This window comes from Microcaecilia unicolor, chromosome 3, assembly GCF_901765095.1.
Source record: "Microcaecilia unicolor chromosome 3, aMicUni1.1, whole genome shotgun sequence".
Taxonomy (NCBI): domain Eukaryota; kingdom Metazoa; phylum Chordata; class Amphibia; order Gymnophiona; family Siphonopidae; genus Microcaecilia; species Microcaecilia unicolor.
In genome coordinates, this window is record NC_044033.1 from 534,921,737 (window position 1) to 534,945,113 (window position 23,377).

Here is a 23,377-nt window from a genome sequence, read left to right on the forward strand (position 1 = left end):
TGGGCTCACCGCACAACCGACACTGACCACCCGGCGCGAGCACGCGCGACAACAGAGTAGTTTGCCCGCCATAACTACACAGGTAAAGCCAGCGCTTCCCCTTACCGGCCCCAATGTCAGACAGGCTCCAGCAACACTGCTCTCTCGCTACTAAGACGGAAAAGAACTCCCGTTCGTTCCGTACTAAATAAATAAATATATCTCCCTTAAAGAGACAGGAGACAGGTCTGGCAGCTGAAAATTGCAAGGCTCTCAAGGCTGCAGTACACAGACAGCAGCCGAGGCACAAAGCTGCCAGTAACCCAGTACTGGAGAGCAGCACAGGGGGAGGGACCCGCCAAAGCAGGTGTGACACCCCAGGGGGAACTACTGGGCCCCACCGGACCCAGGGCCCCGAAGCACTTTTTTTTTTTTTTTTTTGGCAAACCACGTACAGGGTACTTAAAGGATAAAAATCCCCTGAAAGAAATCAAAATCCTGAATCCCTAAAATCAAAGCTACCTCACCAGACTATTGAAGACTGCACAGGCTGTCCTTCTACCTCTGCTGAGACTGAGAAAATACTGGCTACTGTATGTACTGCACAGGTTATATAGGCAGTGTTCAAAGCTCAGTGTTTTCTCAGTCTCCCTCTGCTGGTAGGAGTACATAACCCACGCGTCTTGACCGGTCTGGAGGGTCGCTGAGGAAATATATAATTTCAATTGCATCTAATAAAGAAACAGAAATCTCATTTATAATAGTTTGCATCTTTAGCATTTTTCTGTACCAGTGTATACTGTAATATGTAAATTGCATTAAACAAAAAAGACAACAACATTGTCCACCTCTAACTGTATTGGTATCTGTGGCAGGTATTTCTGCCTGTTCATCACTGCTACAATGTTGATCTTTTCATCAAGTTTCTCCTCCAATTTTTGCTGTCATTGGTCAAGTTCAAGTTGACCATGAGTGCATCCCTTGGGTGGTGTGGTCCTTCATCTGAGAAAGGCCTACAATTGTTTTTTTTTTAAACTGCAGGGATATCTGTCCTAGTCTATCACTTCCATCTTCTACAGTGCATCCTAGAAAAGAAATGAAAACGAATATTAAATTCAGACAGCAAAAATATTAAAGAAATATATCCTGCATAACATAAGAGTAGCCATACTGGGTCAGACCAATGGTCCATCTAGCCCAGTATCCTATTTTCCAAACAGTGGCCAACCCAGGTCACAGGTACCTGGCAGAACCCCACATCGTGGCAACACTTCATACTACAAATCTCAGGGCAAGCAGACTATGTACTTTTCCTCCAGGAATCTGTCCAAACCTTTTTTGAACTCAGATACAATAACCACTGTTACCACCTCCTCCAGCAAAAGGTTCCAGAGCTTAACTATTCGTTGACTGAAAAAATATTTCCTCCTATTTGTTTTTAAAGTATTTCCATGTAATTTCCTCGAGTGTCCCCTGGTCTTTCTAATATGGAAACATTGCTGCTACTTCTAACTACATATGTTGAACAACATCTATGCAAAGGCGACCAAGTACTTCTCCAATTTGATATATCGGCAGCATTCAATGCGGTTGACCACACCCTGCTACTCGAATGCCTGGATCAGATAGGAATAATAGGGACTGTTTTGAAAAGGTTCAGTGAATTCCTTTCAAATCAAAGTTATTCTGTCAAGCAAAACAACCAACTTTCCAACTTATGGTCTTCTAACTGCAGGGTCCCACAGGGATCTCCCCTCTCACCTATCCCGTTCAACCTCTTTATGTCATCCCTTGACTCAATAGACCTGGAACTTAATTAACTACTATTACCTTGTATGGATGACATCCTGTTTCTCTTACCAGTGACAGCATCAAACTCAGTCTGTAACGAATGGTATGACTGCTGTCAGAGCACCTGGGCCCTGACCAATAAACCGAAATTGAATGCCCAAAAAAACAAGGTCCTGTGGTTCCAAAATCAAGGAGTTGAGGTCCCATCATCAATATCCTTGACCAATGGTCAAATCTTTACAGTCAAATCTGAAACCAGAGTACTAGGGATCTTGCTTGACTCTTCACTCACTTTTGCTTCCCATATTAATCAGCTATGGAAGAAAACACTACATAAGTACATAAGTATTGCCATACTGGGAAAGACCAAAGGTCTATCGAGCCCAGCATCCTGTTTCCAAAAGTGGTCAATCCAGGTCACAAATACCCGGCAAGATCCCAAAAATGTACAAAACATTTTATACTGCTTATCCCAGAAATAGTGGATTTTCCCCAAGTCCATTTAATAACGGTCTATGGACTTTTCCTTTAGGAAGCCGTCCAAACCTTTTTTAAACTTCGCTAAGCTAACCGCTTTTACCACATTGTCTGGCAACGAATTCCAGAGTTTAATTACATCTAGTCAGATCATTCTTCCACCAAAAACCCTTTGCACTACTAGTCTAAATGTTAGTCCTACCTCACTTGGATTTCTGTAACCTTCTATTTCTTGATATTAAGTGTCAATATCAGGAAAAAACTGGAAATCATACAGAACACAGCTGCTAGACTAATATATAGATTGAATAGAAATACTGGTGTTTCAACTCATCTAAACAAACTGCACTGGCTTCCCATATCAGAAAGACTTAGATTCAAAGCTGTGTGTTTAATTTCTCAAATTCTATAGGGTTTCACCTGTGAACTGCTAAGACAGCTTTGCTATGTCTGGTCCAGTCTAACAGACTGAAACAACAACAGATGCTAGAATCACCGTTCAAAAAAAAAAAAGTACCCCAATTACAAATCAGAAGATTTTCAGCTCTCTATTCTCTGTTCTTGGAGTCAAAATATTAAACTCTCCACGTATTCCCATCAGAACATCTTCAATGCTGTGTTCGGCACCTAACTCTTACCGTTCAGTAATCCAGACTGCCCCTTTCAGACTGACTGTTCACTTGTCTTTTAGATTGTAAGCTCCTTGAGCAGGGACTGTCCCTCTATGTTAAATTGTACAGCGCTGCGTAACCCTAGTAGCGCTTTAGAAATGTTAAGTAGTAGTAGAACAGAAAACCACCATCTCAACTTCAGGAAGAGGCTAAAAACCTTTCTCTTCTCAAAAGACTGCTTCATAACAATCCATCATGACTTCTACCTCCTAGTATCATCCATTATCCTTTCCTTAATGTTTTTAGTCTCATGCCTTAATCTAATGATCTCTAATGTTTCTCATACCTCACACTAATACTATTTGCTTTTGTTTCACCTAGAATGTAAACCGCAATGAACCCTGGAAAGGGGATATTAGCGACATACAAGATTTAATTTGAACTGAATTTTATTTTAGTTGGATAAAATGTGGAGGACAAAAGATTTTTTTTTAACTTATTTGATAGCTTTTTAATTTGAAAGTGTCTCATATGTAGATAAAAATATAATGAAATCAAAACTGAATATCACTAACAGGCTCATTTTCGAAAGAGAAGGGCGTCCAAAAAGTGACACAAAAGGCACATGGGCGTCCCCGTGAAAGAAGGTCGCCTAAATCTAATAATCGAAACAGGGCCGTAAGGACGTACTCAGCGCGAGGATGCCCATCTATGGTTGTCCCCACAGGGGGGGTGTTATGGGCGGCGTTACGAGATGGGCGTCCCCAACGTATAACGGCTAGCGAAATGGTTTCGCATGGGCGGGAACATGGGCGTCCTTAGACCTGAAATAAAAGCGAACAGGGTAAGGGGGAAGTTGTCTTTAGACCCATTAGTGATTTTGTGCCGCTGGAGAGTGGCGAGAGCGTTGTTGGGAGAGAAAGAGTTTGTTGAGTATCTGTTACTCTTGTCTGTGTGCCGTAGTCAGAACGTTTTCACCCTCACCTGCCTCATTTGTGTTTTACCTTTTCAGCTTTCCCTACCCTCTTCTAGCCTCCAAACCCAGACACCACTACTCCTTCCTCTATCTCCCCCAACCCTCTCTATTCACTGTCCCCAAGTTCATATTTCATTCCCTCACCTGTTTGTAGTCTCTGTTTGTCTCTTTCTCTTGTGTACTGCTGCAGCGTGTTTGTGAAGACTGCTTGGAGAGTGAGTGGCTAGAGGGTGTAGCAGGAGAGTTTATAGTGGGTCAGAGAGTGCTTGCAGTGTGGCTCTGCTGTGTTTGTCAGTGGTGGGAGAGTGCGTGTCAGCTTCTGTTTGTTGCTGCTGTGTTTCACCAAGTTGGTAGGGATAGGTGAGCACTGGTGTCACTGCATTGCACCTGTAGTGTGGGGAAATGGAGGCACTAAATGCACAGGTGGCTTATATGTTGGAGGAAGAGGGGAGGCACCGCAGGAGGTTTTCAGGCCCCGTAGCAGTTTCTTAGACCTCATTGACCGGCAGTGTCTCACTAAGTACCGCTTTGATAGGGCTGCCATTCAGAACCTTTGTGACCAGCTCAAACCCCTCCAGCAGCCCAGGACCCATAGGAACAACCCCATCCCTGTGCACCAAAAGATCACTGCTTCTCTATCTTTTTTGGCCACTGGGAGTTTCCAGTCTGTCCTATCTGTGAACACGGGTCTCACCTAGCCTTCCATTTCTAACTGCCTCACCCAGTTCCTTGATGCCTTTCTTACCCTCATCTCTGAGTACATCACCTCCCCACCACCCCCCACGCCCTGCAGAACAACATGGCTGACTTCTACGCCATAGCTCGCTTCCCCTCGGTCATAGGCGCCATTGACTGCACACGTCGCATCCCCCCTCCCCCCTGGGCACGAGAGGCCACTTATAGGAACAGGAAAGTATTCCACTCACTCAATATGCAAGTTGTGTGTGACGCCCAGGGGGAGATTCTAGATGTGTGTGCCCGATACCCAGGTTCCACCCACGATGCCTACATATTGCAGCACTCAGGAATCTTCCGCAGGTTTGACCAAGGGGAGATCACCGGGTGATGGCTTCTAGGTAAGTGCAGCATGGATCTGGCCAAACTATACCTCCTCCACTGGGCAACCTTCAGAACTGTCTCCCTCCAGCTCACTCCACAACCCACTATTCCCCCCCCCTCCACAAGGTACCCAATCCAAACAATCCACACTCATCTTTCTCATCCTACTTCTCCCCAAAGGTGACAGAGGCTACCCACAGCGGAGTTGGCTCATAGCCCCCATAGTGCACCCACAAACAGGGTCAGAGGAGAACTACAACAGTAGACATCGGACCACCTGTGGCATTATCGAGGGCACCTTCAGACAACTTAAGAACAGGTTCCGATGTCTGGACCGTTCTGGAGGGGAGCTCTTGTACAGCCCCCAAAAGGTGGCAAAGATATTCCTGGCCTGCTGCATGCTACATAATTTGGCAATGCACAGAGGACAGGCCCTCCCAGAAGATGTCTGGACCATTCTGGAGGGGAGCTCCTGTACAGCCCCCAAAAGGTGGCAAAGATATTCCTGGCCTGCTGCATGCTACATAATTTGGCAATGCGCAGAGGACAGGCCCTCCCAGAAGAGTCACAGCCACCACAGCAGCAGGCCCCAAATGAACAGGATGAGGAGCCCCCTCTACCTCCCGCCCACAGAGCACAGTGCACACCAGCTAGGGGTCACAGCCAGGCAAAGACTCATCGAGACAAGTTTTGTGTGAGAGTAAGTTGACATTTATTTCTATGACATAGTATTTACACACCACCACCACCATCATCCGCTCTTTGCATATTCCCCTCCCTCCAACCCTCGGCTGTCCTGTGGAAGTCCGGCCACCTTGCAATCTGTGGCTTGCCCTGCAACCTGGGCACAGGACCCAGAAGGGGAGCTGGTGTGGTGGCTGTTGGACCAGTGGCTGGGGAGGCTGAGGATCTCAAGCTCCTCTTCTTAGCGGGTGGTTGCTGTGCAGTGGTGGAAGTAGACGCCACTTGTTGCTGCATCAGGGCTGTACTAGGTGCTTTCAGGTCACGGCGTAGGCCCTCGATGCTCTGCTCCAGCCGTTGGAGCTGCTGTACCACTTCACGTTGGGCCTGTACTGCTTCCCGTTAGTGTTCACAATGAGCTCCTTTTATTATCGGCCAGATAGAGATAAGAGTTTTCACTTTTGGCACAGTATAAGTTATGAAAATCAAAAATCACAGTATCACACTGTGTTAATTAGTAAGAAACAGGAGTCCGTAGGCACCCACAGATCAATCCAAGTCTTCTACCATATAAAGTGGACAAAAAAGGGGATTCAGTAACACCACCCAGTCAGCCCAAGATGTTACTGAATCCCCTTTTTTCTCCACTTTATATGGTAGAAGACTTGGATTGATCTGTGGGTGACTACGGACTCCTGTTTCTTACTAATTAACACAGTTAGTGTGATACTGTGATTTTCGTATCAAATATTTGCAAGCTTGAGTACATTAGTAGTTATAAGGACAGTATAAGTTATTCAAAGAACAAAATATAAGAAAACCAATGGGCTACCCTAGGGGTTTTATAGTCTACTACTACTTAACATTTCTAAAGCGCTACTAGGGTTACGCAGTCCATTTCTGTTCTCTCTGAATAAATTTCTCTTGTCGACCCCCTTCTCCTCCACCGCTAACTCCAGACTTAGTTCCTTTTATCTTGCGGCACCTTATGCCTGGAACCGTCTTCCCGAACCCATACATCTAGCTCCATCTCTACCTATTTTTAAATCTATGCTGAAAGCTCACCTTTTCACTACTGCCTTTGGCTCCTAACTGCTACTCATCTACCCTCCTCCTCCCCTGTTCCTCTTTACCCTGTAATTCCCTTGCCCGTAATGTCTTGTATGTGTTTTACCTAGATTGTAAGCTCTTTGAGCAGGGACTGTCTCTCTATGTCAAATGTACAGCGCTGTGTGCAGCGCTATATAAATGTATTAGTAGTAGTAGTAAACTAAAGAGATCTGCATGAAACAAAATATTTATTTTTATTTTGACTTATAAAACCCCTTGTTGCTGAATCATGTTCAAAACAGAATAATCCATTTGTATACCTAAAAGGTAAACTTCTACAAAACAGATGACAATGGGATTCGATGTGCCCCAAAGAAAGGAGAGCTTAATTCTACTTCCATTTAATTTCAATATATTCCATCATCTTTATAACACCAGGCTTCCCATGGCAGATTACAACAACATTTAAGATGAACCCATCAGGAAACAGAATATCCTCACTGAAATTTGGCCATCTGTATTGTATACAGTGTATTTTTTAGTTTTTAGTGTAGAAAAATGTGCACAAAATACAGAGTTTAAAATTGGTGTTTCTACCAGCTATAATAATTTTTTTAGCTGTTTTAGTGGTATTTAATTGTTATTTCACTACCGAAGGGAATAAAAACAACGCAAGACCTAACTATCTTCAGAAGGCTACTGAAAACAGATCTGTTCAAGAAGGCATACCATAAACATCCAGCTTAAATACTAAATAATAAGACTTTACACCACATAGACATAACTGGAATCCTATCACGTGACTGATTAACCTCTTTGCCATTAATAAATAAGCATTATCACTTCAAACTTTATGTCGAATATGGTCACTCCATAGCCGATGATCTAAAGTATGATACAACCCAATTTCTTACTCTGGAACTTTCATGTATTACCATAATTTATTCTTCCTTACCATGTATTGCACATGATATATATGTTATGCCAAATGTATGTTACCATGTATGTATGCAACTTAACGCATTACCACTTGTAATCTGTTATCCGGAAATGGCAATCGTCATTACGGAAATGTAAGCCACACTGAGCCTGCAAATTGGTGGGAAAGTGTGGGATAGAAATGCTACAAATAAATAAATAAATAAATATTTATATCTACTACTACTTAACATTTCTAAAGCGCTACTAAGGTTACGCAGCGCTGTACAATTTAACATGGAAGGACAGTCCCTGCTCAAGGAGCTTACAATCTAAAAGACAGGTGTACAATCTAAAGACAATCTAAACAATCTAAAGACAAGTGTACAGTCAAAAGACAAGTGTAGAGTCCGTCTGATAGGGCATACTATATTTCACGAAAGGTTAGGTGCCGAAAGCAGCATTGAAGAGGTGAGTTTTAAGCAGAGATTTGAAGATGGGTAGGGAGGGGGCTTGGCGTAGGGGTTGAGGAAGATTGTTCCAAGCATAGGGTGAGGCAAGGCAGAATGAGCGGAGCCTGGAGTTGGCAGTGGTGGAGAAGGGAACTGAAAGGAGGGATTTGTCCTGTGAGCGGAGGTTACGGGCGGGAACATAGGGGGAGATGAGGGTAGAGAGGTAGTGAGGAGCCGCAGACCAGGTGCATTTGTAGGTAAGGAGGAGAATCTTGAATTGTATGCGGTATCTGATCGGAAGCCAGTGAAGTGACTTGAGGAGAGGGGTGATATGAGTATATCGGTTCTGGCGGAATATAAGACGTGTGGCAGCGTTCTGAACGGATTGAAGGGGGGATAGATGGCTAAGTGGGAGGCCGGTGAGGAGTAAGTTGCAGTAGTCAAGGCGAGAGGTAATGAGAGCGTGGACGAGAGTTCGTGTGGTGTGCTCAGATAGGAAAGGGCGAATTTTGCTGATGTTGAAGAGGAAGAAGTGACAGGTCTTGGCAGTCTGTTGGATATGCGCAGAGAAGGAGAGGGAGGAATCGAAGATGACTCCGAGGTTGCAGGCAGATGGGACGGGGTGGATGAGGTTGTTATCAACTGAGATAGAGAGTGGAGGAAGAGGAGAAGTGGGTTTAGGTGGAAAGACGAGGAGCTCGGTTTTGGACATGTTCAGCTTCAGGTGGCGGTTGGACATCCAGGCAGCAATGTCGGATAAGCAGGCCGATACCTTGGCCTGGGTCTCCGCGGTGATGTCTGGTGTGGAGAGATATAGCTGGGTGTCATCAGCATAAAGATGATACTGAAAACCATGAGATGAGATCAGTGAGCCTAGGGAGGAGGTGTAGATTGAGAAGAGAAGGGGTCCAAGGACAGATCCCTGGGGAACTCCAACAGATAGTGGGATGGGAGTGGAGGAAGATCCATGAGAGTGTACTCTGAAGGTGCGGTGGGAGAGATAAGAGGAGAACCAGGAAAGGACGGAGCCTTGGAACCCAAAAGAGGACAGTGTGGCAAGAAGTAAATCATGATTGACAGTGTCAAACGCAGCGGATAGATCGAGGAGGATGAGGATGGAATGGTGGCCTCTGGATTTGGCGAGGAGCAGGTCGTTGCAGACTTTAGAGAGTGCTGTTTCTGTTGAGTGTAGAGGGCGAAAACCAGATTGAAGTGGATCTAGGATGGCATGAGAGGAGAGAAAATCAAGGCAGCGACTGTGAACGGCGCGCTCAAGTATTTTGGAGAGGAAGGGGAGGAGAGAGGTAGTTGAAGGGGCAGGTAGGGTCAAGTGATGGTTTTTTTAGGAGAGGTGTGACTACGGCGTGCTTGAAGGTGTCAGGGACAGTTGCAGTGGAGAGAGAAAGGGTAAGGATGCGACAGATGGAGGGGGTGACAGTATGGGAGATGGTGTTAAGTAGGTTGGTGGGGATGGGATCGGAGGAACAGGTGGTGCATTTCGAGGAGGAAAGAAGGCGGGAGGATTCATCCTCGGTGATTTCAGGAAAGGAGGAGAAAGAGGCCATGGTTGGTTGGTTGTTGGAAAGGGCTACAGGCTGAAGAGGAGGTGGCTTGGTAGTGAACTCAAGGTTGATCTTTTGTACCTTGTCGCAGAAGTAGTCAGCCAGTGATTGAGGAGAGAGTGAAGGGGGAGTGGGAGCGGGGGGGCACTTTGAGGAGGGAGTTAAGGGTGGTGAAGAGACGACGAGGGTTGGAGCTGAGAGAGTTGGTCAATTGGGTGTAATAGTCCTGTTTTGCAAGGAATAGGGAGAAATGGAAGGAGGATAGCATGAATTTGTAGTGAAGGAAGTCTGAATGGGTACAAGATTTCCTCCAGAGGCGTTCAGCGGATCGGGTGCAGAAGCGAAGGTAATGGATGCAAGGAGTCAGCCAGGGCTGGAGATTAGTACGCTTTGTGGGACGGGAGGTGGATGGAGCGAGGGTGTCCAAAGCAGAGGAGAAAGCGGCATTGTAAGCGGAGACCACTTTGTCTGCAGTCTCGGAGGACATGATGGAGGGGAGGAGATTAGAGATACTAGAGGATAAAGTGGGGGGGTCAATAACTTGGAGATTCCTGGAGGTGGTGGTTAAAGTTGGATGGGGCGGGGGGGGGGGGGTGAAGAAGTGTGAATGTGATCAGGTGATGATCGGAGAAAGGGAGAGCAGAAGCGTGGAAGTTGGAGGGTGAGCCGGAGGAGGAGAGGACTAGGTCAAGACAATGGCCGTCACGGTGAGTGGGGGTGGTGGAGCACAGCTGGAGGTTGAAGGAGGATGTTAGGGTGAGGAACTTAGAAGCATTAGGGTCAGATGGATCATCAACGTGTATGTTAAAGTCTCCGAGAATGAGGGACGGAGATGAGGGTTCAAGAAAGATGGAGAGCCAAGCATCAAAGTCGGTGAGGAAGGAAGAGAAGGATTTATCAGGGGGGCGGTAGATGACTGCGACTCTGAGTGGCAGCGGGTAGAATAGCCGGATGGAGTGGGCTTCAAAGGATGAGAAGCAGTGAGACTGCGGTAGGGGGAGGGGTTGGAAACTACAGGAGGGCGAGAGTAGTAGCCCAACGCCTGGGCGGGGAGTGTGGGAGAAGAGATAACCTCCATGGAAGAGGGCCGCGACTGAGGCCGAGTCTTCCGGGGAGATCCAGGTTTCAGTTAGGGCGAGCAGTTGAAGGGCACGAGAGATGAAGAGATCGTGGGTGAAGGGCAATTTGTTACAGACTGAGTGGGCATTCCACAAGGTGCATGAGAAGGGGAGGGAAGAGGGGGGAGGAGGGGAATAGAGACGAGATTGGAGACATCTCGGAATCGTTCGCATGGATAGGATGGGGACAGGTGAGGGGGACCTGGATTAGGGTTAATGTCTCCCGCGGATAGCAGGAGGAGGAGCAGGAGAATGCGGAGGAGGGTGGGGAGGTCGGGCGGAAAGGTGATGAAGACGAGGTGTACTTAGGAGGAATGGGGATGGGTTAATGGCAGGAAGGAAGTGTTGAAGGTTAAGAGCTAGGAAGGAGGCAAGGGACAGAAGGGATGGTGAGGTGGAGGGGGATGAGGGTGAATGGGGTATTGCCATGGCGGGCAGAGCGGGAGGGCAGCGAGCTCTAGTGGTAGACAGTGGAAGTGGGGGGGGGGGGGAAAGAAGATTAGGAAGGGACAGGGCAAGAAAGAGAACGTGGACAGGGGTCATAAGTAGTGACTGAGGTGATAAGCAGTTAACAGGTGTTAACAGGCGACTATGTAGTGACTGAGGTGTTAAGCAGATAGATAGAGCTGGAAAGCTGGGTTTTGGACTGGCGAGTAGGTAAGTCAATGGCTGACAAGCTAGCAGGCAGGTAGGTAAGTCAATGGCTGAGAGGCTCGCAAGCAGGCAGGCTACTCGATGTGTTAACAGGAAGGGTAGCAGCTGGAACAAGCGGTCAGGAACAAGTAGGGGTAGATGGACAGGAACAAGCTGGAACAAGCCGGAACAAGTTGGAACAAGTTGTAGCAAGCTGGAACAAACCGGAACAAGCAGGAACAGATGGACTGTGTCAGGATGCGCAGACAGACAGGAACAGATGGACTGTGACGAGCTGGACCAGAAGACGACAGAGTAACAGGATACGCTGAGATGGATGGATTGGAACACGCTGGAACAGACGGACTGGCACAAGCGGGTCATGCAGGAACGGAAGGAACAAGCTGGGTAGGCTGGGATGGACGGACTGGAACAAGCTGGGGCAGGCTGGAACAACAAGTTGCAACATGCTGGGGAAGGCTGGAGCAGATGAACTGGAACAAGTTGGAATAGACGGACTGGAGCAGGCTGAAACACACTGGAGTCGCTGGACTGGAACAAGCAGGGGGTAAGCTTGATCGGCGGACTGGAACAAGCTGGGAACAGGAGGACTGGAACACGCTGGAGCAGATGGATTGGAGAGTCTGGATCAGGCGGACTGGACCACACTGGAGACGATGGACTGGAACAAGCTGGGGGTAAGCTAGATCGGTGGACTGGAAAAGGCTGGGATCGGGAGGACTGAAACGAGCTGGGAGACGCTGGAGCAGATGGATTGGAGCAAGCAGGGAGAAGCTGGATCAGGCGGACTGGGACGGGGACTGGAACACACTGGAGCACACTGGAGTCGATGGACTGAAACAAGCAGGGAGAAGGCTGGATCTGTGGGCTGGAACAAGCTGGGATCAGATGGATAGGAGGACTGGAACAAACTGGAACACGCTGGAGCAGATGAATAGGAGCAAGTAGGGAGAAGCTGGATCAGGCGGACTGGAACCCACTGGAGCAGATGAACTGGAAACAGCAGGGGGAAGGCTGGAGCCGGTGGACTGGAGCAAGCAAGCAGGGAGAAGCTGGGGAGGGTGGACTGGGGCAGGCTGGAGCAGCTGGGCAGCTACACTCGGTGCCTACAAAGCAGCAGAGCAGCAAGGCGCATGGAAGTCTGCCCCGCCGAAGCACAGTGCTCCGCCACGACTGCCCTAGCTCTGAGGACTCGGCACTGCGATGGGGGCAGGCCGAGGGAGGACGGGCAGTGTGGGCGTCAGGCCGCCGGGACCGGGAGCGCCGCGGTAGGCCTCTTGGATCGCTGGGTCGGGTCGGGCCACGAGGTCGGGTGCGCACCACGAGGCCGCGGGTGAGCTCGCTGCGACTCACCTGGGTCACATGGTGCTCTCACCCGATACGGTCCCCGGCAGTTCCTGCCGGGGAGCGCGGCGGCCGACCCGGACTCGCCCACGGACTCGGCGAACTCGGCCATCTCACAGCTTGGGCCCCCGCAGCGATGGAGGGCTGAATCTGGACCCGTCCGCGACTGCGGCTACCGGAGTCGGCAAACCCTGGGCAGCGGGCATCGATCCATGCTTCTGGCTCTTCTGCATATGGGATGCTTTCAAACAAATTAAAAAGCAGTCCAATAAGTAAAAAAAAAAAAACCCTCTTGTCCTCCACCTTTTAAGGCACTGCCTATCCAATTGAAGCAGCTTTAAACTTGTTACAGATGGACCAACAATAAAGAACAACAGTCGCTCATAGGTTTGCTTATTTTGTTTTCAGTGTACTAGAGATGACGGCTGCGCGGGAGAGTGGAAACAGAGATTAACCAAATGGCTTCCTTGCTTACAGTGCACTAGATAGCCTCACTTCCACTCCTGTCTATTAAACCTCCATGCAGCAACTGATAGGTTTGCTTGTTTTGTTTTGAGTGTATGGCAATGAAGGCTGCACGGGGGAGTAGAAACAGAGATTAACCAAATGGCTTCCTTGCTTACAGTGCACTAGATAGCCTCACTTCCACTTCTGTCTATTAAACCTCCTTGCAGCAACTGTTAGTAGGTTTGCTTGCTTTGTTTTGAGTGTATGGCAATGACGGCTGCACGGGGAGTGGAAACAGATTAACCAAATGGCTTCCTTGCTTACAATGCACTAGATAGCTCCCTTCCACTTCTGTCTATTAAACCTCCATGCAGCAACTGATAGGTTTGCTTGTTTTGTTTTGAATGTATGGCAATGACGGCTGCACGGGGGAGTGGAAACAGATATTAACCAAGTGGCTTCCTTGCTTACACTGCACTAGATAGCCTCACTTCCACTCCTGTCTATTAAACCTCCTTGCAGCAATTGTTAGTAGGTTTGCTTGCTTTGTTTTGAGTGTATGGCAATGACAGCTGCACGGGGAGTGGAAACAGAGATTAACCAAATGGCTTCCATGCTTACAGTGCAGTAGATAGCTCCCTTCCACTTCTGTCTATTAAACCTCCATGCAGCAACTGATAGGTTTGCTTGTTTTGTTTTCAGTGTATGGCAATGAAGGCTGCACGGGGGAGTGGAAACAGAGATTAACCAAATGGCTTCCTTGCTTACAGTGCACTAGATAGCCTCACTTCCACTCCTGTCTATTAAACCTCCTTGCAGCAATTGTTAGTAGGTTTGCTTGCTTTGTTTTGAGTGTATGGCAATGACGGCTGCACGGGGAGTGGAAACAGAGATTAACCAAATGGCTTCCATGCTTACAGTGCAGTAGATAGCTCCCTTCCACTTCTGTCTATTAAACCTCCATGCAGCAACTGATAGGTTTGCTTGTTTTGTTTTCAGTGTATGGCAATGAAGGCTGCACGGGGGAGTGGAAACAGAGATTAACCAAATGGCTTCCTTGCTTACAGTGCACTAGATAGCCTCACTTCCACTTCTGTCTATTAAACCTCCATGCAGCAACTGATAGGTTTGCTTGTTTTGTTTTGAGTGTATGGCAATGACGGCTGCACGGGGGAGTGGAAACAGATATTAACCAAGTGGCTTCCTTGCTTACACTGCACTAGATAGCCTCACTTCCACTCCTGTCTATTAAACCTCCTTGCAGCAATTGTTAGTAGGTTTGCTTGCTTTGTTTTGAGTGTATGGCAATGACGGCTGCACGGGGAGTGGAAACAGAGATTAACCAAATGGCTTCCATGCTTACAGTGCAGTAGATAGCTCCCTTCCACTTCTGTCTATTAAACCTCCATGCAGCAACTGATAGGTTTGCTTGTTTTGTTTTCAGTGTATGGCAATGAAGGCTGCACGGGGGAGTGGAAACAGAGATTAACCAAATGGCTTCCTTGCTTACAGTGCACTAGATAGCCTCACTTCCACTCCTGTCTATTAAACCTCCTTGCAGCAATTGTTAGTAGGTTTGCTTGCTTTGTTTTGAGTGTATGGCAATGACGGCTGCACGGGGAGTGGAAACAGAGATTAACCAAATGGCTTCCATGCTTACAGTGCAGTAGATAGCTCCCTTCCACTTCTGTCTATTAAACCTCCATGCAGCAACTGATAGGTTTGCTTGTTTTGTTTTCAGTGTATGGCAATGAAGGCTGCACGGGGGAGTGGAAACAGAGATTAACCAAATGGCTTCCTTGCTTACAGTGCACTAGATAGCCTCACTTCCACTCCTGTCTATTAAACCTCCATGCAGCAACTGATAGGTTTGCTTGTTTTGTTTTGAGTGTATGGCAATGACGGCTGCACGGGGGAGTGGAAACAGATATTAACCAAGTGGCTTCCTTGCTTACACTGCACTAGATAGCCTCACTTCCACTCCTGTCTATTAAACCTCCTTGCAGCAATTGTTAGTAGGTTTGCTTGCTTTGTTTTGAGTGTATGGCAATGACGGCTGCACGGGGAGTGGAAACAGAGATTAACCAAATGGCTTCCATGCTTACAGTGCAGTAGATAGCTCCCTTCCACTTCTGTCTATTAAACCTCCTTGATTTGAATAGCGTTTGCTACGTTTTGGGTGAACCAATGTGGCGGCAAGGCCCGCCTATTGACTTCAGTCCGTATGGGCCAGATAGTGTGATGCCGCCTCCTGTTTTCTCAAACTAACCTGCTTGGTGTATCATTCAACGGAAACAGTTACTGCGACTGCACTGAAGCGGTACTTGGCCGTTTTGCAGAACGCTGGCTAGGCCGGTGATCGCCGAGAGGCCCTCACAGACCAACGGAAACTCCCGGCCACAGAGTTCTTCTTCTGCATCTCGACGGACGCTCTCTTATGACGTAACTTCCTGTTTCCGGCGAAGCGGGAGCCTCGGAGAGAGAGAGATAAGTTGTGTGTCGGAACTAGCCAAGGGTTCGGGGCACTGGGGAAGGAAAAGCTGCGGAACTGTGTTGGTGGTGGGAACCTCTCTGGTATGAGTCTGACGGGGGTGTTGGAGGGAGAGGGCGAGAGGGAGGAGTGGCAGATCACGGGGAGAGAGGAGAGCGCTCCCTGAATGCCTGAGAGGGAGGCCGAGTTTCAGATAAGCACAGAGGATCCTTAGCTTAAGAACATTGGGTCAGACCAGAGGTCCACCTGCCCCACTATCCCGTTTTCCAGCCCACAAGTACCCGGCAGAAACCCAATTAGGAGCAAACTGTTGCTTCCCATACTATGGGCTTTGCCTCCAGGAATTTGGACAAACTTTTTAAAACCCAGATACGCTAACCACTGTTACCACATTCTCCGCAAACCAGTTCCAGAGCTTAACTATTCATTGAGTGAAAAAATATTTCCTCCTATTTGTTTTTAAAGTATTTCCATGTAACTTCCTCAAATGCTACTACTACTACTATTTAGCATTTCTAAACCCTACAAGGCGTACGCAGCGCTGCACAAACATAGAAGAAAGACTGTCCCTGCTCAAAGAGCTTACAATCTAATAGACAAAAAAAAAGAAATCAATCAATTAATGTGTACAGGAAGGAGGAGAGGAGGGTAGGTGGAGGCAAGTGGTTACGACTCAAAAGCAATGTTAAAGAGTTGGGCTTTCAGTCTAGATTTAAAGGTGGCCAAGGATGGGGCAAGACTTACCCCAATGTTCCCTAATCTTTGTACAGGAATGTAGGTAGTGGATTCTAGAGGTCAGCCAAGGTTGGGGTTTGGTACGTTGTACAGAACGGGGAATGAGGGGAGTGAGAGTATCCAGAGGAGAGAATAGTACCCTGTTTCCCCGAAAGTAAGACATCCCCCGAAAATAAGACCTAGTAGAGGTTTTCCTGAATTGGTAGATATAAGGCCTCCCCCGAAAGTAAGACCTAGCAAATTTTTGTTTGAAAGAAGGGCCGCCAAGTGCTGGACAAGGCTGCCCCCGGGCCCCCCCCCCCCCCCCCCCCCATCCACCCTCTGTCGCTCCCGGAACTAACCTTAACGCCTCCTTTCACATTCGCAGCAAGCAGCAGCAGGGCAGACCTCTCCTTCCTTCCGTGCCCCGCCCTCGTGGACGTTACGTCAGGCGAGGGCGGGACACGGAAGGAAGGAGTGGCCTGCCCTGCTGCGAAGGTGAAAGGAGGCGTTTAAGTTTAGTTCCGGGAGCGACGGAGGGCGGGCCAACCCCGATCCAACCCCAATGTTTCCCCGAAAAATAAGACAGCCCCTGAAAATAAGACGTAGCGCATTTTGGGGGGCAAAAATTAATATAAGACAGTGCCTTATTTTCGGGGAAACACGGTATTATAGGAAGAGACAGCCTCATTGTCAGACTTGGATAACATAGTGGTAGAGAAGAGATTTGAAACCTTCTCTTTTCCAAGCTGAAGAGCCCTAACCTCTTTAGCCTTTCCTCATACAAGAGGAGTTTGATCCCCTTTATCATTTTGGTCATTCTTCTCCACCTCTAACTTCAGACTCCGTTCCTTTTATCTTGCTGCACCATATGCCTGGAATAGACTTCCTGAGCTGGTATGTCAAACTCCATCTCTAGCCGCTAAAAGCCCACCTTTCTGATGCTGCTTTTAACTCCTAACCCTTATTCACTTGTTCAGAACCCTTATTTTATCATCCTCATTTTAATATTCCCTCATCTCTTGTTTGTCCTGTTTGTCAGTCCTAATTAGATTGTAAGTTCTGTCGAGCAGGGACTGTCTCTTCATGTTCAAGTGTACAGCGCTGCGTACATCTAGTAGCGCTTTAGAAATGATAAGTGGTAGTAGTAATTCTTCTTTGAACTTTTTCTAATTTCTCTATATCTTTTTTGAGATACGGCGACCACAACTGAACGCAATACTCAAGGTGCTGACGCACCATGGAGCGATACAAAGACATTATAGTATTTTCAGTCTTATTCACCATTCCTTTCCTAATAATTCCTTGCATTCTGTTTGCTTTTTTGGCCACCTCCGCACGCTGAGATTTCAACGTATTATCTACAATGACACACAGACCTTTTTTTGAGCGCTGACCCCCAAGGTAGACCCTTGCATCAGCTAACTGTGATTCGGATTATTCTTTCAAATGTGCATCACCTTGCACTTGTCCATATTAAATTTCATTTGCCATTTGGACGCTGAGTCTTCCAATTTCCTAAGGTCTTCCTTGAATATTTCACAGTCCGCAAGTGTCTGAACTACCTTGAATAGTTTTGTATCATATGCAGATTTGATCACCTCACTCGTCCGATTTCCATATTATTTATAAATTTCTTAGAAGTCTCTCATGAGGAACTTTATCGAAAGCTTTCTGAAAATCTATATACAGTACATCAACTGGCTCACCTTTATCCACATGTTTATTCACGCCTTCAAAGAAATGAAACAAATTGGTTAGGCAAGTCTTCCCTTGGCTGAACCCATGCTGACTCTGTCCCATTAAATCATATTTGTCTATGTGTTCTGTAATTTTATTCTTTATAATAGTTTCCACTATTTTGCCCAGCGTTGACATTAGGCTTACTGATCTATAATTTCCCAGATCACACCTGCAACCCTTTTAAAAAATCGGCGTCACATTGGCCACTCTCCAATCTTCTGGTACTATGGACGATGATTCTAGTGACATGTTACATATTACTAACAGCGTAATTTCATGCTTGAGTTCTTTGAGTACTCTTGGATGTATGCCATCTGGTCCAGGTGATTTACTATTTAATTTGTCAATTTGGCTCATATATCTTCCAAGTTCACCAAGATTTCCTTCAGTTCCTCTGCATTATCACCCTTGAAAACCATTTCCGGTACAGGCAGATCTCTTACATCTTCTTCCGTAAAGACCAAAGCAAAGAATTCATTTTCTCCACCATGGCCTTGTTTTCCCTGAGCGCCCCTTTTGCTCCTTCGTGATCTAACGGTCCCACGGATTTCCTTTCAGGCTTTCTGCTTCTTAAAAAGTTGTTACTGCAGCAAGTTTCCGCCTCAAATTGCTTTCTAGGAGGACCAAAGGTTGGGTATGTTCTGCAAAAGTGTAACATGTAACTCTAAAGTTAAGCACTATCTTTCCCAAGGGCTGCAAATATATTAAATAATGGGGGCAGAGAGGAGGTCCTTTGGGGTTTTACATATTCGGTATACAGGTCTGGTCCTAGTGGGCTCAGTTGAATTTTTTTGTATCTGGGATAATGGAGGGTTAAGTAACTTGCGTAAAGTGACAAGGAGCTACAGTGGATTGATCCCGGTTCCCCTGGTTTTCATTCCACTGCTCTAACCATAAGATTACGCCTCCATTCTTAATATTGTAATCTTGTAGGAAGGAGTTTATCTGGTGGGCAGCTTCCTTTTCTATTAATAGAATTGTGCAGACTTAGTTTGAAATGGAAACTTTCCTTTACCCTACTCCCTCTGCAGTGGAATACTAGAGGAATACAGACAGATTCAGGAAACTTTATTGGCAAATCACTGTGTATGTATGTTGCTAAAAGATATACATAAAAAGTGTTTAAAGAAAATAAATACTGTACAATGCAAGATACACAGATACTTTGGGAGATGGTGGTCTCCTATCTTGTTTTCTTTATAATGCATTTTTCCTTATTTTATGTATTGTTGACAATGTTTTCAGATTGCCCTGTCAAAATTTAATGACCCTGAATCGGGAAGAGGAATCGCAGGTGAGGGTGAAAGCACATCGGGAAAGGGGAAAAAAAGGGAAACTGGTGAAAGGACTAGGTAGGAGTGAAGGAGGGGAAACTACAGGGAAGAAGTGGGAGAGGGGGGAACTAGGCTTTGGGGATGAGTTTTGCAGTTGTGATCTTACATATTTTTCTGTGTCTGTGATTTAGATGCTACAAGCTGATCGTTGTGTGGGGGACAGACGTCCTGCACCATAACAGCATTCATGGACTCTTCTCCTTTGATGTGCCATACAGCAGGGTTTGCTGCAGGCCCACAGCAGGACGCAGTATCTTCTCCTCCGGTGTCGACTGGTGTGGTCAGTGCAGGTGTACATGGGATGCATTTGACAGTTGTAGAGTCCAACTCCAGTAAGGTGCAGGAAGGAAGTGTGGCAGCACTGCAAGGTTATTCTCATCAAGGAGCTGTAATGACCCCGTGGACACCAGCATGTCTGCATACTGAGAGAGGAGAGTCCCCTGGCAGCAGTATCATGATGAAAGCAGGGTGGCTCAGGAAGACAAAATGGTACAGCAGACTCCAGGTACATAGCTTCCCTTGATTACGTCTGTTTCCCTTTCCTCCTTTTTAATTTTGGCAGCTTTATTAACTGAAAGAGTATATACATCAAATTGCTGCACTTTACCACAAAAGCTCTGAGTGGATGAGTGGCCTAGTGGTTAGATCACTGGTCTTGACATCCAGAGGTGGCTGGTTCAAATCCCACTGCTGCTCCTTGTGATCTTGGGCAAGTCACTTAACCGTCCATTGCCTCAGGTATAAACTTAGCTTATGAGCCCACCAGGGACAGGAAAATACCCAGTGTACCTGAATGTAACTCACCTTGAGCTACTACTGAAAAAGGTGTGGGCAAAATATAAGTAGTAATAATAATCTGAATATATCCATACTGGGTCAAACCAAAGGTCCATCTGGCCCAGTATCCCACTTCTAGCCAATCACAAGTACCTGGCAGAAACCCAAATAGCAGAAAGGTTCCATGCTACCAAACCCAGGGCAAGCAGTGGCTTCCCCCATGTCTATCTCAATAGCATACTATAGACATTTCCTCCAGAACTTGCCCAAACCTTTTTTAACAAATGGCTTAAGAATAAATTTCTTCTGTATATAACAGTGTCAAATCTAATGATATAAGAATTTCTAATTTGTGATTATGTCACTCATCCAACATCAACAAAGCAATTAAATAGAAAACATGTTTATTTATAGGTTAAAAAAAAGGACCTCAGAACCCGCTACGTGATCACACTGTCATACCAACAGTATGTCTATTGTGTGTACCATGAGCCACATCAATCATCGGTCAAAAAAAAAAAACTATAGCTTTTTATTAGGAAAGGGATGGAAAACAAAAATAAGAATGTTACAATGCCTTTGTATCATTCTGTGGTGCAAGTTCACCTCAAATTCTCTTCACCGTATCTCAAAAAAATACATACCGAAATTAGAAAAAAAAAAGATACAGAGAGGGGCAACGAAAATGATAAGGTGGATGGGACGACATCCCTAGGAGGAAAGGTTAAAGCGATTAGGGCTCTTCAGCTTGGAGAAGAGACAACTGAGGGGGGCATATGATAGAGGTTTACATAAGTATTGCCATACTGGGAAAGACCAAAGGTCTGTCAAGCCCAGCATCCTGCTTCCAACAGTTGCCAATCCAGGTAAGATCCCAAAAAAGTACAAAACATTTTCTACTGGTTATCCCAGAAATAGTAGATTTTCCCCAAGTCCATTTAATAATGGTCTATGGACTTTTCCTGTAGGAACGTCCAAACCTTTTTTAAACTCCGCTAAGTTAACCGCCTTACCACATTCTCTGGCAACGAATTCCAGAGTTTAATTACATGTTGAGTGAAGAAACCTTTTCTCCGATTCATTTTAAATTTACTACATTGTAGCTTCATCGCATGCCCCCTAGTCCTAGTATTTTTGGAAAGTGTAAACACACTTTTATAGATCTCTATCATATCTCCCCCTCAGCCGCCTTTTCTCCAAGCTGAAGAGCCCTAGCCGCTTTAGCCTTTCCTCATAGGGAAGTTGTCCCATCCCCTTTATCATTTTCGTCGCCCTTCTCTGCACCTTTTCTAATTCCACAATATCTTTTTTGAGATGTGGTGGTCAGAATTGAACACAATATTCGAGGAGCGGTCGCACCATGGGGCGATACAAAGGCATTATAGCATCCTCATTTTTGTTTTCCTTTCCTAATAATACCTAACATTCTATTTGCTTTCTTATCCGCAACAGCACACTGAGCAGAAGGTTTCAACGTATCATCAACGACGACACCTAGATCCCTTTTTTGGTCTGTGATTCCTAACGTGGAACCTTGCATGACGTAGCTATAATTCGGGTTCCTCTTTCCCACATGCATCACTTTGCACTTGCTCACATTAAACGTCATCTGCCATTTAGACACCCAGTCTCGTAAGGTTCTCTTGTAATTTTTCACAATCCTCCCGCGATTTAACAACTTTGAATAACTTTGTGTCATCAGCAAATTTAGTTACCTCACTAGTCACTCCCAACTCTGGGTTATTTATAAATATGTTAAAAAGCAGCGGTCCCAGCACACACCCCTGGGAAACCCCACTAACTACCCTTCTTCATTGAGAATACTGACCATTTAACCCTACTCTCTGTTTTCTATTTTTTAACCAGTTTTTAATCCACAATAGAACACTACCTCCTATCCCATGACTCTCCAATTTCCTCTGGAGTCTTTCATGAGGTACTTTGTCAAACGCCTTCTGAAAATCCAGATACACAATATCAACCGGCTCACCTTTATCCAAATGTTTGTTCATCCCTTCAAAGAAATGTAGTAGATTGGTGAGGCAAGATTTCCCTTCACTAAATCCATGTTGGCTTTGTCTCATTAATCCATGCTTTTGAATATGTTCTGTAATTTTGTTCTTTATAATAGTCTCTACCATTTTGCCCGGCACTGACGTCAGACTCACCGGTCTATAATTTCCCAGATCTCCCCTGGAACCTTTTTTAAAAATTGGCGTTACGTTGGGCACCCTCCAATCTTCCGGTACCACGCTCGATTTTAAAAATACTGAGTGGAATGGAATAGGTACTGTTCACTTTCTGTTTTGCCTCAGAGACAGAAGTAACCTGGAGATCTCCTGGCCTAGAGTACTTACTCCCCCAGGCAGAATTCCAGGCAAGAAAAACTCCTTTATTGCACTAAATGAAAAATTAGATATATTACGCATCTGTGTGAGACCTGGTGGGGAGAGCCTTGAATCAAATAGATTGAAAATTCTGCAGGAAATAAAACACTTCTTGGAATCACTGTGGACTGAAATTCCATGTGTAAAGGGGAAAAGGATAGTGATAGGAGTGTAGTACCGTCCGCCTGGCCAGGATGAACATACGGATGCAGAAATGTTAAAGGAAATTAGGGACTCAAACAAACCGGGCAACACAATAATGGGTGATTTCAATTACCCCGATATTGACTGGGTAAATGTAACATCAGGGCATGCTAGGGAGGTAAAATTCCTTGATGAAATCAAGGACAGCTTTATGGCGCAGCTGGTACAGGAGCCAACGAGAGAAGGAAAAATTCTAGACCTAGTCCTTAGTGGAGCACATGATCTGGTGCAGGAGGTAATGGTGCTGGGGCTGCTTGATAACAGTGATCATAATATGATAGGATTTGATATTAGCTGTGAAGTAAGTATACATTAGAAATCAAATACGTTAGCGTTTAACTTTAAAAAAGGAGACTATGGAGGAGGAAGTGATGTCATGAAGCCGAATGGCAGCCTAGTCCCGGAGCTCCGCGCCATTCCACCAGCAATTAGGTGCCATCCAAGTTGAAAACCCTCTCCCAGAGCACGAAAGGGCTGTAAATTAGGGACGATGGAGCGCCGCAGCGGGAAAGTGAGCGAATATCAGCGAGACAGACGGAGCAAGGCCCAGCACGCCGTGAATCCCCGAAATCGCGAAGACCGTCACAATCGGGATCGACTTCCTCCTG

General features: G+C 46.2%; 2 protein-coding genes across 8 annotated transcripts in view; one reads left to right on the plus strand and one right to left on the minus strand.

The window, feature by feature from the left end:
• The window catches only part of TRAPPC3L (trafficking protein particle complex 3 like), a 151,150-nt gene extending 135,621 nt beyond the window's left edge, over positions 1 to 15,529 (minus strand). For 2 of the 4 annotated variants that reach the window (XM_030199235.1, XM_030199236.1), the window contains exon 1: positions 15,389 to 15,529. The gene's annotated coding sequence lies outside the window, so the exon portion shown is untranslated. Of the gene's footprint in view, positions 1 to 827; positions 1,065 to 15,388 lie in introns of all 4 variants that reach the window. The other 2 variants (XM_030199234.1, XM_030199237.1) reach the window with 2 other exon arrangements.
• A 62-nt stretch (positions 15,530 to 15,591) lies between these two features.
• The window catches only part of GTF3C2 (general transcription factor IIIC subunit 2), a 317,364-nt gene continuing 309,578 nt past the window's right edge, over positions 15,592 to 23,377 (plus strand). Inside the window, exons 1-2 of one of the 4 annotated variants that reach the window (XM_030199231.1) lie at positions 15,592 to 15,693; positions 19,533 to 19,906. In XM_030199231.1, the coding sequence (XP_030055091.1) occupies positions 19,888 to 19,906 (19 nt within the window). In that variant the 5' untranslated portion in view covers positions 15,592 to 15,693; positions 19,533 to 19,887. Of the gene's footprint in view, positions 15,694 to 19,308; positions 19,362 to 19,532; positions 19,907 to 23,377 lie in introns of those variants that run through there. The other 3 variants (XM_030199230.1, XM_030199228.1, XM_030199229.1) reach the window with 3 other exon arrangements.